Source organism: Eulemur rufifrons, chromosome 14 (genome assembly GCF_041146395.1).
Source record: "Eulemur rufifrons isolate Redbay chromosome 14, OSU_ERuf_1, whole genome shotgun sequence".
NCBI classification, from domain to species: domain Eukaryota; kingdom Metazoa; phylum Chordata; class Mammalia; order Primates; family Lemuridae; genus Eulemur; species Eulemur rufifrons.
The window spans coordinates 28,506,604-28,523,068 of record NC_090996.1 but is presented as its reverse complement, the minus strand read 5'-3'; the positions used below and the strand labels follow the sequence as shown (position 1 = coordinate 28,523,068).

General features: G+C 60.1%; 1 protein-coding gene across 1 annotated transcript in view; it reads right to left on the bottom strand.

The window, feature by feature from the left end:
• The window catches only part of LOC138394078 (uncharacterized), a 97,171-nt gene that overhangs the window by 18,788 nt on the left and 61,918 nt on the right, over positions 1-16,465 (bottom strand). Inside the window, 12 exon segments of the mRNA XM_069485695.1 lie at positions 1,109-1,246; positions 3,975-4,056; positions 5,193-5,305; positions 6,614-6,780; positions 8,414-8,459; positions 8,629-8,706; positions 9,669-9,800; positions 11,790-12,068; positions 14,373-14,729; positions 15,021-15,149; positions 15,230-15,459; positions 15,889-16,197. Coding sequence (XP_069341796.1) covers positions 1,109-1,246; positions 3,975-4,056; positions 5,193-5,305; positions 6,614-6,780; positions 8,414-8,459; positions 8,629-8,706; positions 9,669-9,800; positions 11,790-12,068; positions 14,373-14,729; positions 15,021-15,149; positions 15,230-15,459; positions 15,889-16,197 — 2,060 coding nt within the window.

Sequence of the window (16,465 nt, the reverse complement as noted above, 5' to 3'; positions counted from 1 at the left end):
CTGGGGCACAAAGATCACCAAGACCTCGTTCTGGCCCTCAAGGGGCTCCCAGGCTGGTGGGGAGACAGTCACAGAGACAGGAAATGATGGGACAAGGTGACAAGGGTGGCCACGAGAGATATTCAAGACCAAAGGAATGCAGAGAAGGAAGCTGGGGGACAAGGCAGGGAAGGGTGTTCCAGGCAGATGGAACAGCCCATGCAAAGGCTGAGAGGGCACTGTCCCTGCCAGTGGGTGCCACGGTTGAAGGGTGGCTCAAGGGCACTGCAGGGGGCTGCTAGGGTGGGGTGGGAAGCTTATTCTTCAGTGTCTCTCAAGCCCATCACTATTGCCCTTGTGTTGGTCCAAGACACCATCATTTCCTCCCCTGCCCAGCAGGGCGCTTCCTGGCTGGCTCTCTTCTGCCACCTACAGGCCCCTCCCCACACAGCCGCCAGAGGGATCTGAAATCACTTATTTGAGCACGTCCTCAAAGGCTTCCGGTAGCAGACAGAATGAGATGCAGACTGCTCCCTGTGGCCTGACACGCCCCCTCACCCACTGAGCTCCAGCCAAGTGGCGTCTTGGCCACCATTCCTGCCCCAGGCCCTTTGCACATGCTGCCCCCTTGGGCTGGAATGCTCTTCCCCCAGATTTTCAAATGCCTGACCCTTGCTGGTCATCCAGGGCTAGCTCAAGTGTCACTTCCTCAGCAGCACCTAATCTAAATAAGCTCCTGGTCACTATCACTTTGCCACATGTTGTTTTCTCCATATCATATCATCATTATCTAGTATATCTTCTTATTTATGTGATTTTATTTTTCCAGTTAATCTCCACTAGACTGTACACTTGATGAGTGCCAGGACTCATCAATCCCGTCCTGGTAACATCCCAGCTTCTGGAATAGTGCCTGGCACTTGGCAGATGCTCAATAAAGAAGGCAGGCGGGAAGGGTGGGCAGAGAGAGCTGCTAAGGGTCCATTCCAGCAAGTCGTGCCACCTTCCCACCCCACCTGCGCCAGGTCCCCAACCAACCAGGACTCCAGGGCACCTCCTCTTCTCCCGAACAGCCGCCCCAGGAGCCCTCCCCCTCCGGCCCAGCCTGGCCCTGGCTGTCCCCACGCACCTGCAGGAAGCTCTGCTCCAGCCTGATGACGTTCGCGAGACTGGCCTTCGCAGCCGCCAGCCTGGTGCCGACGCGGAAACGACGCTCCTCCACCCCCAGGACAAACGCGCTCTCGACCTCACCCTTGGAGTGCCGGAGCTGGGCCGCAAACACACACGGGAGAGCTCGTCACGCCTCTGCTGGAATATTCAGGCAGGTGCTAGTCCAGGCTGTGCGCTCTGCCTCCCCAGGCCCGGGAGACCCACTGCTTCCAGGGCTGGATGGACTCTGACAAAATGAGAGTCCCAAGCCTCAGTTTAGTGCCACCAGGTGCGGCCACGGCAACCATCTCCCCTTGCCCTTCCTGATACAACACTGACTCTAAGATAGCCACTGGCCTGGGCAGGCAGGCAAGAATTCCAGTTGCAGTACCAGTGTAGGCGACAGGGGGCAGTGTAGCACAGGGGACCGTGCTCAGGCGTTGGCGACAAACAACACAGCTCACCACGCATGGGGCGAGTGATCTCCAGCTAGTTCCTGAACCGCCTCAGGCTTCCAATCCAAAAAATGGGCATAATGACACCTATTAATGGGCTGTTGTAAAAATTGTATGAAATAACCTGCTAACTTCTAGAAATTCTAGCTAAAGGCCGGGCGCGGTGGCTCACGCCTGTAATCCTAGCACTCTGGGAGGCCGAGGCGGGTGGATCGCTTGAGGTCAGGAGTTCGAGACCAGCCTGAGCAAGAGCAAGACCCCGTCTCTACTAAAAATAGAAAGAAATTATATGGACAACTAAAAAATATATATATATACAAAAAATTAGCCGGGCATGGTGGCGCATGCCTGTAGTCCCAGCTACTCAGGAGGCTGAGGCAGTAGGATCGCTTGAGCTCAGGAGTTTGAGGTTGCTGTGAGCTAGGCTGACGCCATGGCACTCACTCTAGCCTGGGCAACAGAGTGAGACTCTGTCTCAAAAAAAAAAAAAAAGAAATTCTAGCTAAAGAGCAGAGTCACTTGGGACACTCACTAAAAACAGATTCTGAGCTCCCACATAAAACCTGTAAAAACAGAATCTCCGGGAAAAGGTTCAAGAATTGGTATTTTTAACGAGCTCAGCAGATATGTTATTACTTTAGCGATACTCCTGTCAAAAACATTCATCTTGAGCAAATTCTGACAAGCCTGCATCAGGAGGATGTTTTGTAAAATAATTGCCGTGACACTTTAAAACTGTCCATGCAGGAATTTTTTTTTGCAGTGGTCAATGATAATGACATCTTTAGGGGGAAGTATATCGATAACTGTAACTTACTTTGAAATGTATCCAAAAGTAAGACGGATGGGTGGGTGGAGAGCTGTGTGACAGTAAGACATGAATATGAATGGGAAAATCCAAGTACTGAGTCCACGGTTGTTCACTATACAATTATTTCAGTTTTTTGATGTCTGAAAGTTTTATCATAAAATGTTGGCAGAGGGGGATGGGGAGGGAGGGGAGAGAATGTTCTAAGATCGGGAGTTAGCCTTTGAGTCAGATGCCACCCACAGCCTGCTTTTGTAAATAAAGTTTTATTGCAACACAGCCATGCTCATCTGCTTCCATGCTGTCTCCAGCTGCTGCTGTGTTACCCTGACAGCACTAGGAGGTTGCAGCAGAGATCGCATGGCCTGCAAAGCCAAACACAGGTGCTATCGGGCCGTGTACAGCACAAGTTAGCAGACTTCTGGTCTAGATTAAGGAAATCACAGAGACGTGCAGCTGTACACCCTGCGCGATCTTGGATTGCATCCTGGATTTGAAATAAACAAAACCGTGGGAAAGAACGTTATCGGGACAACTGGGAAATTTTATTACGGACTGCACATTCGATGATGGTGTTATGTTCAATTTCCTGAATTTTGTAATTATACTGCGTTAAATAAGAAAATATCCTTGCTCTAGGAAACAATTGCTGGAGTATTTAGGAGTACAGAGGTCTGAGGTCTCCAGAAATATCTCTCTGTTAACACTCGATGATACAGAAAAAGAATATGTAACTACACATAGTATGTCACAGGTAAGCAGAGAAAGGTGGCAAGATGTGAACAACCGGTGCCTGTTCACCGTCCTACAGTCACTTTCACAGAGGTTGGGGGAAAACTAACAAGTCCCTGCGTGATCGTGCAGTTGCAGAGAAGCTGGGGAGCGAGCGCCAAAACTGTGCATGAACGTGGCAGACGGCCTGGCATACAGCAGGTGCTCTGCAAACCAAGGGGGCCTGAGCCAGGGCTAGGAGGACATTTAGCAAAACTCAGTGGCTGGTGGGAAAATGAAGCGCCCAGTCAGCAGGTGTAACTGCTCATTCACCCAATACCTTTTACTGAGCACCTACTATGTGCCTAGGTACTAGACACATCCCCCAGAAGCTCCTGATTTGAGGAGGGGGGCAGACAGGGACAGAGACAATGACAACACAGAGGGAGAGAGGAACCCCAGCCCGAGTCTAAGGGGGCCCTCCTGTCCACCCCTAGGACCCCCAGGTACCGCACACGGGGCAGAGGTTGAGGCGGTGCTGGGTCAGCCCAAAAGGCTGTGTCATCTGGTCCAGCTGCTGGGAGAGCCCCCGGCGGGGAAGGCAGTGCCAGACGCCAGGCGCAGGGGGAGGAGGCCTCCCCGGCTCTCGAGGGTCTCATGAGGCTGGCTGGGGGCGCTGCAGGGGCCGGTCCAGGAATGCAAACCTGGGTATGTTTGGGAAAGCTGGAGCCGGGGGTCTCCGAGGGTGGCCCGCAGACAGATGTGGAAGTGTTAACACAGCCTGGCGGGGCCCGGGCCTGCACGGCCCCCTCCCGCCTCGGGCAGGGCATCTGGAACCAGTTAGGAGCGCGGGGTGGCCGGGGCACAGTTACCTTGGCCGAGGCTGAGGCCGAGCTGGGGCAGCGGCCCGGCAGGAAGGGGAGGCGATGCCGGCCGGAGAGCAGCAGCTGTTTGCTGGAAGGCAGGAAGGACCCGGCTTGAGCTGACACCAAGGCACCTTGTCCAGGGACCCCAGGGCCAGGCCAACCTCCCAAAGAGAGGCCCAGAGAGCCACGGGCACGTCAGCAGACCAGTGAAGGGCTGTTCACACTCCCTAGGGCCCGAGGGCCACACGTGCAGTGTGCTGGACTCTGGAGCCAGGCGACCTGCGTTTGAACCCCAGCTTGGGGGTTCAAGCCTAGCTCTGCCTCCATGGGCAAGTTTCCCAGTCGGCCTTCTCTGAGCCTCAGTTTCCCCATTGGTAGAAAGGGTTAAGCATGGTTCTGGGCTGCGTGTCTTCCACGAACCCCTCAACTGACTCCCTTGGTTTTGTCCCATGGGAGCCCCAGAAGGTCTGGACAGTGAGATTTTAGCCCCCAGCCCCCTCCCAGGGGTCCTCTCTACACGGTGCCCCCTCCCCTCCCTCACCAGCCCGGGGTGGTAACGGCGCCCCACTGTTGGCAACCCCTGGGTGCTGCACCCTCCTGCCAAGTTCCTGTCCACTGCAGTTTCTCAACCTGGGCACACGGGCGTCCCGGCCACATACTTCCTGGTTGCGGGGGCTGTGCCATGGGCTGTTTAGCAGCATCCCTGGCCTCCCCCCACCAGATGCCAGGAGCACCCCTCCCCAGCTGTAAGGACCGGGAGTCTCCCCAGATGTTGCTGAGTGTCCGTGGGGGGAAACCTGCCCCCAGGCGAGAACCACTGGGCTGCGCGCTGGAGCCTGACTGGTGGCCCACCTGACTTAGTACACGTGTCACAGCACCAGGCATGTACACACGTGCCAGGCCCCAGCCTTAAGAGCTGTAATAGTTATTGGTAAGTGTTGGAGGTCTGGGATGCACTTAGTTTGTGACACCAAGAACTCATCCAGGCCCTCCTCTCAGAGGTTAAGGGTGTTTTGTTTTGTTTTGTTTTTTAATAGCTGTGTGACCTTGGAAAAGTTGCTTGAGCTCTCTGATCCTCCCTTTCCACATCTGTGCAGCGGAGCTGAGTGGAGGATTCAGGGAGGCACCGTGTGCCTTGCGTTGGTGCACAGTAGGTGCCCAGCCAGTGGTTGCTTTCTCATCTCCTCTCCTCCTGGGGTCCCCAGAGCCCAGAGAGCCCCTCACCTGGCTGCCCGGTTCTGGCCACAGACGTCGAGGACCAAGCTGGCCTGAGAGTCACAGATCAGCTGCAGCGAGGAGCTCATCTCTTCCGCGGCCCAGAGTCCTCCGAACACGAGCTGAGGAGGGAGGAGGCTGTGAGGCATGGGGTGTAGACGGCCCAAGGGCCCTCAAGGGCGTCCCTGCCCCCAGCCCAGCACTGTGCAGTAACCACAGACACCCAGCAGGCCCGGCTTGTCTGACGCCCCCTTGGACAGCAAGGACCCATGGCAGGTTGGCAGGGCGCCCCACATGCCAGGGCCCCCCACATGCCAGGGCCCCCCACGTGCCAGGGCCCCCCAAGTGCCAGGGCCGCCAGCGTGCACCTGTGCCCCAGAGATCTCCCCGCCACCCGGCCCTGAGGCCAGGAGAGGGGGTTAGATGAAGTCAAGGCAGAGGGCATCCAGTCTGCTGAGTCGTGGGGTATGAGGCTGAGATCCTCTACACGAGGGGTGACACTCTGGCCCCCCGAGCCCCGGGCACTGCCCCCTCCTCCCACAGCACAGCAGAGTAGGGGGTGGTGGGGGGGGTGCTGGATAACTTGAAACGGAAGCTTGTGGAAAAGGCGGTGATGCCTGGCTCCGGAGTGTTCTGTGGTTCCTGGAGGAGAAGGTGGGACCAGCCAGGTAAGGCCAGTCTGTGCCAAGGGACAGTGGCCGGGGCGTGGCCCGTGCAGGGGCCACAGCGGGTCCACCTTCCCCAGGGCAGGAGGGCACCTTGAGGAAGGGCCCGGGGGGCCAAGCCTGAGTCCCTCTTTTGCTGCCTACTCGCTGTGACCTTGGGCAAGTCACCTCAACTTTCATGTGCGATCCAGAGATGACGGTGCTAATGACAATGGTCCTCATCATCCCACCACCATCATCATCATCATCATCATCGCAGCAAATGCTTCTCGAGCATCGACTCTGCCCAGGCATTGCTGGTACTGACTCCCTCAGCCCGCACAACCTCCGCGTTGCAGGTGAAATTATCACCCTCGCTTTGCAGAGGAGGAGATGAAGGCACAGAGAGGCCGAGGGATTTGCCCAAGGCCACACAGCAGGCAAGTGGCAGAGCTGGGACCTGACGGTGGAGAGGACTTTTGTAAGGGCCGTCCGTCCTGCCTCTCTCTGGGGCGGGAGGAGGATGAAACTGATGAGCGCACGTGAACCCCCAGCAGGGCCCCAGGCGCGGTGGGCGCTGTGCGGTGGGAGGCTGGGCTTGGATTCTATCCGGGACTGGACAGCAGTCTTAACAAGGCCGTTGCAAACTGTAGAGTGCGGGGGGAACACAGGCCTCGCCATCGCTGTCAGTCGTGCACACAGTGCATCCTCTGCACGTCAGGACTTGGGCGGGAGGTGATAGGACTTGGACGGAGACCCTTTTCCTAGCCCCCTCCCACCCCTTACCTGGCTGGCGACGGGCAGGCCCGGCCTCCGGAGAGCAGGCACCGTGTGGCTGGCGTTCACCACCAGCTGCAGTGGGCCGTCCAGTGGCTAAGCAACCAGAGCCTCCAGGTCCACACCGACCCCGCCGTCCCTGCCACAGACGACCACACTGGCCCGGGTCTGGGTCTCTAGAGACAGAGAATGGCATGGGCTGCCGGGGACACAGATTCACCTCCCTTCTCAGCTCAGTGACACACCAGGGATCGCGGAGGGGCCATGCCCTGTGGCCCACAAACACCAGTGGAAACGGCTGCCTCATGGGGCCAAGTGGGGTCCTTGGAGGGACCCTGCACAAACCTTTCACCTCTCTAAGCTGCCACAATACCATCTGTCATAACACTTCTCCCCAGATCTTGGCCTAGTCGACTTCTTCTCTCATTGGGGTTGCTGCCAAAAACGACACCTCCTCCAAGAAGCCTCCCCTGACTGCTCAGCTCAACCCTTCACTGCCAGGCATTCTCCGTCCCATCAGCCTAGAGTGTCCTTCTCAGCACATGACAGCCACCACCTGGAACGCTCTCTTTCATCCTCGCCCTCACCCCGATCCCACCAGGACGACAGCCCCGTGAGGAGTTAGTTGGTCTGCTTTCATCCTGGCTGCTTCCCTGCAGGGTTGTGTGGTCATTCGAGCAACCTGCAGGGGATCGGCATGTGATCAGCTCTTGATCAATGATGGCCACTGTCACTGCTGGTGTCACCCTGCAGCCCACCCGGCCCAGGCTGTGGGGCCGCCCCTCCCACCCTCCCGCCCTGCCTCCAGCAGGACCCACCTCGCCCGCAGCAGGCAGGGGAAAGCCCTGTGGGAACGGAGATTCCAGGATCTGGAACCTCACAGCCAGGAGTTTCTCATTCCTATTCTGGGACTGAAACTCCCCCAGCACAGCTGGACACGGGGCGGGGCGGGAGCCCCAGGGGGAGCAGAAGAAGCCGCCTCTACCCCGCAGGCGCCACCTGCCGTCTGGGCCCCGCGGACGGCCAAGCCCAGCAGCCGAGCCTCGATTTCCTCACCTACAGAATGGGCACAGCCCACCCGCCTCGAGGGGCAGCATCCAGAGCAAACGAGATCACACACCTGAGGGGACCCACCTGGGGGACCCGCACTGGGTCTCAGGAAACGTCTGTTTCTTCCCTCATTGCTCAGCGTCCGACCACAGGCACCTACTATGTGCAAGGCACATGTGGGGAGCGGACGTGCGGCTAGAAGGGACACAGTCCTCACGCCCAGGAGCACCTCGCGCTCAGTGACACCAAGAATGTTAACAAAGGCAGAAAGTGTCCCCAGAAGGGCTGGATGGCAACTGGACAGCAGTGGGAACGCAGAGTCCCTCTTGGCTGGGGGTGGCCACACCAGGCCTCCCAGACTGGGAGCAGCATGGAGGTGGTCACCCCGGATGGCCTTCCCGCCACTTAGTCCCCAACAAACCCGGAGGTCAGCTCACACGGGTGACAGCTCCCCTGTGTGATCCAGGGCCCCGTGCACCCCCCCAGGGGGCTGAGGGCCCAAAACAGAAAAGCGGGAGGCCAGAGGAAGACAACCAAAGAGGCGGGGGCTGGGGGAGCTGCCCAGGGTCCTGATCGGTCTCTGCGATCCCCAGGGTGTGATTATACCCGTTTCCAGACGTGGAAACCGAGGCTCAAATGAAAGTCTGAACCTTGTTCTACCACGCTCTTGCCTCCGTGGTCCTTCCCTGACTGCTGAATGAGTGAACAAGTGAGCGACCGCACGGAGTCCCGACGTCGCTTGTGCTCACGCAGCCATACCTGCAGGCCCGCCTTGTCCCCCGCCCACAGCGCCCGCAGCGCGGGGACGTCATGCTGGACCGTGTCGTCGAGGGAAACGTGCTGTGGCCACTGGACAAAGATCAGCTCCTCGGACACCTGTCGGGGACGGGTGACCACAGAAACCTGGGCCGCCAGGCTGGCCTGTCCTCACAGCCTCCCAGTCCCCCAGCGTCCCAACTGGTAGAGCCCCGCACCTGTCTGCCATCCACGCCGACTTGCAAGGTGCGCCTGTAACCGGCCCCGCGCCTCTCGGTGGCCAGGTCCAGCGAGATCTGGGCTGGGAGGGGGCCAGATCCTCCCACAGAGGGAAAGCAAACCACCCGCAGCCGTGACATCGAGCCTCTCCGCCCCCTCCCTGGTGGCCGCTGCATCGTGGAAAAGCAGCCGGGTGGCTTGTTAACAAACGCAGTGAACGTGACCGGAGCGTTTGATCAAAGTACGTGGCACAGATGACATTCACGTGGGAGGCGCCCAGGGAGGAGGTACAAGGTACCTCAAGCAAGGTACAAGGAGGGGACCACAGAGTGCCCGAGGGGGCCGTGCCTGGCACAGCGGGACGTAGAAAACCATCAGCGACCGTGAGACGCTCAGGATGACGGGCGTCAGCTCGAGATGCGCTACTGCTCATGGTGGCAACGCGACATCTCGCGCGCAGGGTAGGCGCCGTGCGGGTGCTTAAGTTAGGCGACGGTGGGCGACCCCCCAGGCAGCCCCCGGGGAGAGCGGCCCGCGCAGACTGAAACTGAGCGACGCTGAACCGACACGCTCTACGGCCCGGCAAGTCCACCCTTGGCACAAACCCAACAGAAACGCGTGCCTGTTCGCTGAACGTCACACGTGACAGTGGTCACAGCCGCAAAAATGGACACTCGATGGGTAAAAGAACTGACAGCAGGGGCCGGAAGAGGCAGGTGGCCAGAGTGCAGTTCGTGAAAATTCGCTAAGCCATGGGCTCACTGTGCGTGTGTGTGTGTGTGTGTGTGTGTATTATACTTTAAGAAAACCTTTTTTAAAAAGCAAACAAAAGGACAGTGGGGCCCCGAGAGGCCGGGGCAGCTGAGGGATTTCTCTGGCAGCTCACTGCTCTCCCACTGGGGTCCTGAACGTCCGATCTCCTGGGCTCCTCTTTGGAATTCGGAGGGTGTCCCGATGGGTCTCCTCCGGCCTCGTGGGTACCAGGCCCAGCACCCCCAGCCCCCCAGCTGCCCCGGCACCCCCACCACGCACACCTCACCTCGGTGGTCTTGAGGATGAGCAGCCCCTGTAACCTGCTGGCGTCCACGGCGACCCGCGCCTGGGCATCCACGGCCACCGAGCTCACCATGACATACCCAGAGCTGCTGACTCGGCCTGGGACCCCCAGGGCCTGGAGGGGTTCAAAGGGCGGCAAGAGAAGGGCTTCTTAGCCCGGGTGGGGTCCACAGGGGCACCCGGGCTCTGAACTGCCCTGGGACTGGCCCCAGCGGGATGTGCGTGGGTGCCTGGGAGTCTCTCTGGGAGGAGGTTCGCGGCCCACTCGGTCCGGTTCTCGGGGCGCCTGCAGGTTTTTGCTGGAAGCTCCGCACTGTCCAGCGACCTCCTCCCTCCCCACTGCACACAGGGCTTGTACTTCCGCACCCAGGAGAACCGAGCTCTCCTGGAGCCAGCCCGGCAGGGGGCTTGCAGCCACTGTAGCAGCAGGGCTCATGCGTCCCTGCCTGCTCTCCCATGTCCCCAGATGCACAGAACGCAAACACCTGCCCCCAACACACGGAGGGGAGTGTCCAGGAAGCCGGTGCAAGTGAGGACCTCAGCTCCTTTCACCAAACGTCACCAAATGCACCCAGGAGAAAAAGACCATCGCTGCTCCAGCACCTCCCGTGCGTTAGGCAGGGCTGAGCGCTGGAAGCCCACGGCTCTACCTCCCTCAAAGGGGGAAACTGAGGCCCAGAGAGGGGCAATGACTGGCTCAAGGCCACCCCGACAGCCAGGGGCAGGCGGGATCCACAGTCTGCTCTTTCCCGGCCTCAAGGGCAGCCTTCCCAGCCCCCCCGGAGCCCACCGCCACCGCCACCGTGCTGCTTGCGTGCCCAACTCCCGTGGCTGGACCCCGTTACCACTTCCGCCTTTGACACATTTTCGTCCCTGGACGCTGGGACCCTCTGCTCTTGAGGTCCCCCCTCCTCGCTGGCTTGTTCCCCTCAGTACCTTTTGCCAGCTCCTTCTTATCCCTCCAGCTTTGTGACACTGGGGGCCCCCAGCTCAGTCTATGCACCCCACAGCCACTCGGGCAGCGTCAGGGCTTCAGTGTGACTGCTGGAGGCTGCGACTTCAGCACCGACCACGGCCGGCCTCCAGCAGCTGCCTGGCAACACGACCACTCGGCATCTAACTGTCCCGTCCAACGTAACACGTCCCAGTTGGGACTCCCGACTCAAGGAGCTCCCCAGTGCTCCTTCCCCAGCGTCCTCTGCCTCATGGCGGAGGGGACATCCCATTCTCCCGTCTTTCGGGACAAAGGCGGAGGCGCCATCCTGCCTGGCCCGTCTCTTTCCCTCACACCCGTATCCAGACTTCCTCTCTCCATCACGCGTCCTGAATCCAACCGCTTCTCCCACCTTGTGCACTTTTTGTATAACAAGGACCGGGAGACATCAAGGTCCTCAGGTCACATCTGGCCCACTGCCTGTTTTTGTAAATAAAGTTTTATTGGAACGCTATCATGCCCATTTGTTTACAGGTCATCCATGGAGCTTCCGTGCTACGCAGCAGAGTCGAGCGGTTGCAGCAGAGGCTGCGTGGTCACAGCATGGAAGATGTTCACCATCTGAACTTTTATGGGAACTGTCTGCTCGCCGAGCCCTGGAGGATGCCCTTCCCGCGCTGGCCCTGCCTCAGGGCCTTTGCACCGGCGTTGCCCTCTGCCTAGAACACGCGCCAGACGTCCACTCGGCTCCTCCCTCATCTCCTTCAGGTCTCGGCTCACATGTCAGCCTGTCTTCGATGCCGACCTCGGGCAACTCGGCTGATCGCAATGCCACCATGCCCTCGGCTTCCCACTCGCACTCCATCTCCGTCACTCCACACACTCCCTGGTCACTGAGGTGCCCTGGGCACTGCCTGTCTCCCCCGACTGCTGCATCCAGGCGTTTATCTCAATTGCTGATGTACCCTGGGCACTGTCTGGATTATCTCTGCTTTTTTTGCTGCTGTACCTCCAGGCACACAGTAGGTGCTCAATAAACACTTCACACATCTGTTCCTCTGGGGTCCACCCGGTCTCCCTTGCTATTCCAGTGGCTGAAAGACAGGCCTCGTCCTGCCCCCGGAGACCCCGGAGTCCCCCTGCTCTCCCCAGAGCACCACCTCTGCCTACGGGGCCTCGCAGGAGCTCTCGGCCAGCATGTGCCACCACTAGGCCCCGCCCAGCCTCCCGCCAGAGCCGGGTGGTCAGCGAGGTCCCTGGGGGCTCAGCCCACAGTGCAGGCAGCGTGGCCTCAGCTTCACCCGGGACGTGGCCTCGGGCTGGCGCACAGCTGCGGCCAAAGTCAGGGAGGCCTCTGGCCGGCTGCACGAAGGCCCCCGAGGCCTCAGCCTCCCCGCCGGCAGCCTGCAGGGAGCTGTGCGGCCGTGTGCCCACCGGGAGGGCCAGGCTCTGCCGGACCACGGAGAGAGGGGTCAGAGGGTGGCCCCACGCCAGGAATGACTGCAACTCGCTGTCCTCCACCTCCTGTCCCCCCAGCCCCAGCCCAGCGCCAACGTGTGCCTACAGCAACACAGCCCACACCCGGCCACCGACCTTCACAGAGCACTCAGGGTGCGCCGGGCCTCACGCCAGGTGCCTCGCACGAGTGAGCCCTCCTCATCCTGCACGCCAGCTCGAGGTCGGAAGTTACTACCCCCGTGTTACAGATGGGGAAACTGAGGCTCGAAGAGGCAAAGCAAGTTGCCCAGGTCACACAGCTAGGAAGGAGCCGAGCTAAGGTTTGAACCTGTCCTGTCTGACCGGTCCACGCTTGGAGTCTGTGCCGTCCGACAGGACTGTCACCAGCCACACACCGCTGTGTCTATTTCCATTAAAATTAAGAAAAAGTGAGAATTCAGTTCCTCGTTTGCACCAGTGAGCACATTTCAAGGGCTCCGTGGCCACTCGTGGTTAGTGGCAACTGGACAGGGCAGGCTTGAACGGTTCCACTGTAATGGAAAGTTCTGGTGTCTCTCTGTGTCTCTCTCTCTCTCCCTCTCGTGGCTCCGTCACGGGTTGACTTGGTGCAATGTTGACAGAGCACCCCGTGCTCGGGGACGCCCCCAGGAGGCTCAGTCTGACAGCGGAGGGAGAGGGAGCAGTATCCTTGTTCCCCTCGGATGGACACACCGTGGCCTTGTCTGCTAACTCGTGACCCCAGCGCCCCTCCCCCAAACACCACAGGACAATGCTCAGACCACCCCAGGGGGCCTACATAAACCCCGGCCTGTGCTTACTAACAGGTCATGGAATCGGGATGTGACCGGTCCCCACTGTCAGCTGAGTAGCACCCCCCTCTTTTCCTTCCTGCACTTGGAATTTTCCTGAAAAAGACAAACTTATAAACACCCAGCCTGTGGGCTTTTACTTCACAGCACCGTGTGACTCCCATCTCTCTCGGCCTCGATTTCCTCATCTGCTCAATGGGGACACAGGATGTTGTGAGGATCAGGCGAGAGGAGCCACAGGGCTTGTGGGACACAGTAGCTGGGGGCCTCGGGCAGCCCCTGGAGGGAAGAGCCCCTGCACACAGCCGGGCCGCTGGAAGCCCCCTCGGCCTTGCTGGGCCACCACACGCCTCCAGCAGTGGGCAGCCACTTGGTGCCCGGCTGGGGGAAGGCCCGGGGGCGCCAGCAGGGCCAGGGAGCAGGTCAGGCATCCACGGACTGAGGTCTGAGGCCAGCAGGTGTGCGACAGCCACAGGTGGGCGTCTCCACGGTCACTGCGGAGGCCTGAGGCTAGTTGGAACTTGCAGGGACCCCAGCTCAGGCTGCCCTCGGATCACAGGGCCCATGGGACACCTGTCACCTGGAATGATGGGAAAAGTGGGGGGACACAGGAGCAGCCTCAAACACCGAGGGAGGGAGCCGGAGAGGGGCCTGGGGGGGGCAGGGCATGTCAGGCCCCCTGTCCTGCACCTCAGTTCTCGTGGGCGCCCCCTCCCTCGCTGCGAAGCGACTGACACTGCGGGTGGGTGACAGACACGCAGATGGAGTTCTGGCTCCACCGCTGACTTTGCCTTTCCAAACAACTGGCCTCTGTTTACCCATCTCTAAAATGGGTGATCACAGCTTCCCGAGTCACTGGGAGACGTAAATGAGCTCACGCTCGGGACTTGCCAGCCCAAGCACCCGCGAGCGCTGGACACCGGAACGGCATCGACGGTTCTCGGCGGGAGCCGGGCAGACGGCCTAGGAAATGTGCTCCATCAGAGCCCACAACATGCCCCTGCTGGGTCCCCAACCCCTCGGGACCTCCATCATCACCTGTGACCGAGGATACAAAGAGCCCCTTCCTCGCAGGTGGGAAGGGACGTAAGGAGCACATCTGTGAAGATCAGCACGGCACTCGGCACACAGTAGGTGCTCAATAAACGCGGCCTGATGCTTTTTACTATTCTCACGCTCACTCCCGGATCCTTAATCCCAGCGAGGGAAATTCGAGATCACAAGAAAAGGATCGACCTAGGTCCCAGAGAGGAAGGGAACCAGCGACTCGGTAGGGCCCCTCGTGAAAGGGGAGAAAACTCAGTTTAAGTCCCATGTTTGGCTCAAAGCTTTGCCTGCAAGTCCCCAGATTCAAGTGACCATGGCAAAGGGACAGAGCTCTCCATGTGGAGTGTGAGGCTGGGCAGACCGCAGGCAGTTGTTAATTTGCGGAGCGAGCAGGGAGCCCTGCCAGGACCCCAAGCCGACTGGTGGGCAGGGGGCTTACCTCCAGCGGAGGGCAGCGGTTCGCCAGAGAGAGGGTCCAGTTGGCATGTGTGTCGTTGGCACCTGCCAGGACGTCCCCATGGGCGGTCAGGGTGCACTGGCCCAGGGCCACCTCCAGCTGGGCCCTGGGGGATGCACTTCCCCCCACGGACACATGGATGTGGTTGTCGGGGGGGACCCCCAGAGCCTGAAGTGGTGGCCACGCGTGCTGGAGGCCACCTTCCAGTTGGGCATGGTGGCCACAGGTGGTGTGGACGTGGGCTCGGGCGAAGGTGTCCCCGGAAGATACCTGTGCCACCAGGCTGGCCTCACAGGCGTGAACCAGGACAGAGCCATTCAGGGACAGCGCAGCCGGGCTCTGCCCCGAGAGAGAGAGAAGGTGAGGCCGGGCGGGTGTCCCTTCCCCTCCCCCAGTCCCACGCAGGAGGCCGCGCTGTACAGTCTCAGCGCTGAGCCAATGACTTCAACGCCCACCGACGCCCACTCTCCCCATGACACCCCTGCAAGTGGCAGTCCACCCTCTGCTTGGTGACAGCAGTCGAGGGAGCCCCCAGCCCCTGAGCCCTCAACCTCTCTCCCATGGCCTGAGTGTGTCCTTTGTTAATGGCCCAGATGGAAAACGAGGGTGTCATTCTTGGGATCTGGAGGCCCATCCGGGTGGTCCGCACTCCAGGGCCAGCCCCCGGTGGCCGCCCCCTGCCCTCCCCTCCAGGGCTGCGCAAAGCTGCTCGCCATCCATGCTCACCATCAGCCCGGCCACCAGACTGTGTCCTGGGCTCTGGGCATAAGCAAAGCTGTGTGTCCCTGGGACCCATTGTCCCCTGGGTGGAGCCCTGACCCAGCCCCCTCCTCACCCACCTGGAAGCACCTGTGACCACCCACAGAGAAGGGCAGGCCCTGGCGCCCGAGGCCTGGCACAGTGCGGCCAAGGCTGGCGCACAGATGGCAGTCTGGGGACTCAGGGGTTGGGCCCTCCAGGCCAAGGGCGGTGTCCATCTGATCCCCTGTACTCCGCAGCGCCTGGTGCTCTGAGCAGTTGGAAGCCACGTGGGCAAGAGACAGGAGCATCCCCGCCCCGGAGGGGAGTCCTGGGGGTGAGAGGCCAGTGGGCAGGACTGGCCGAGCCCCCGAGACCATCCCGCCCTCTCCACCCCACAGCATTGGGGCAGGAGCCAGGCGGGGGCCTGGCCATCCCACCTGCTCTCCGAAGGGTCCCCCTGAGCCCCCTGGCAGGCTCCCAGGTCCCCCCCTGCCCCACAGGCTGGATGAAGGGGGGCTGGGGGGGAGTCGGGGGCTGTTTCCCATCTGGTTTGAAGTGTGTCACTACTGTCACAGCGGGTGCCCTGGACCTGTGTTCTGGCTGAATAACGGACCAAGGAAGAAAACGGAGGTGCCGGGAGAAGTTGGCAGGGCAAGAACTAGAGCTGGAATGTGGATTGGGGGCTTTGTCCCCCTCCCCTGGTTCCAGGACCTGGGAATTACTCGGGGAAGAGGCCGCTCAGGACCACTCTTCCTACCTGCGTCACTCCACGTGCTGATATTACGGCTCAGGCTGCCCACAAGCTGGCCATGCCCAGGGCCCCGGGCACAGGCTCCCCCCAGAGCCAGGTGAGCTGTGTCAGCCCAGATGCTGGCCCCGGCCCTGAGGCTCCTTGTCTGGGCCTGCAGCCATCCCCGCAGCCAGAGCTCTCCTGGCAAGGCCTGGCTGCCGTGCTGGGTGAGGACACAGGTCACTCTGCGCACGCTGGTGCTGTTCCCTGTCTTTTCATGCTTGTCCCGCAGGAGGACGCCCAGCACAGCTGAGTTGGCAGTGACCCTGATGGTACCTGCAGAGGGTGAGAGGGAAGCTCAGAGGAGGGGCAAGCTCAGGGAATTCAGCTGCTTTGGGGAGCACGGAAAAGAACTTTGGGTAGGAAGTTGCTAAATTCATAATGTGATTTTAACTCACATCAGAAACGGCACATTTTGAAATGAGCCAAATTATCCCAGCTCCTTCCCGGGACACTCTGAGAGCCAAGTGAGCTAATTCACTAAACAATGCAGAAAATCTGAATAGCTCTACAGTTGTTAACTTAAAAAAGAAAAAAAACTTTC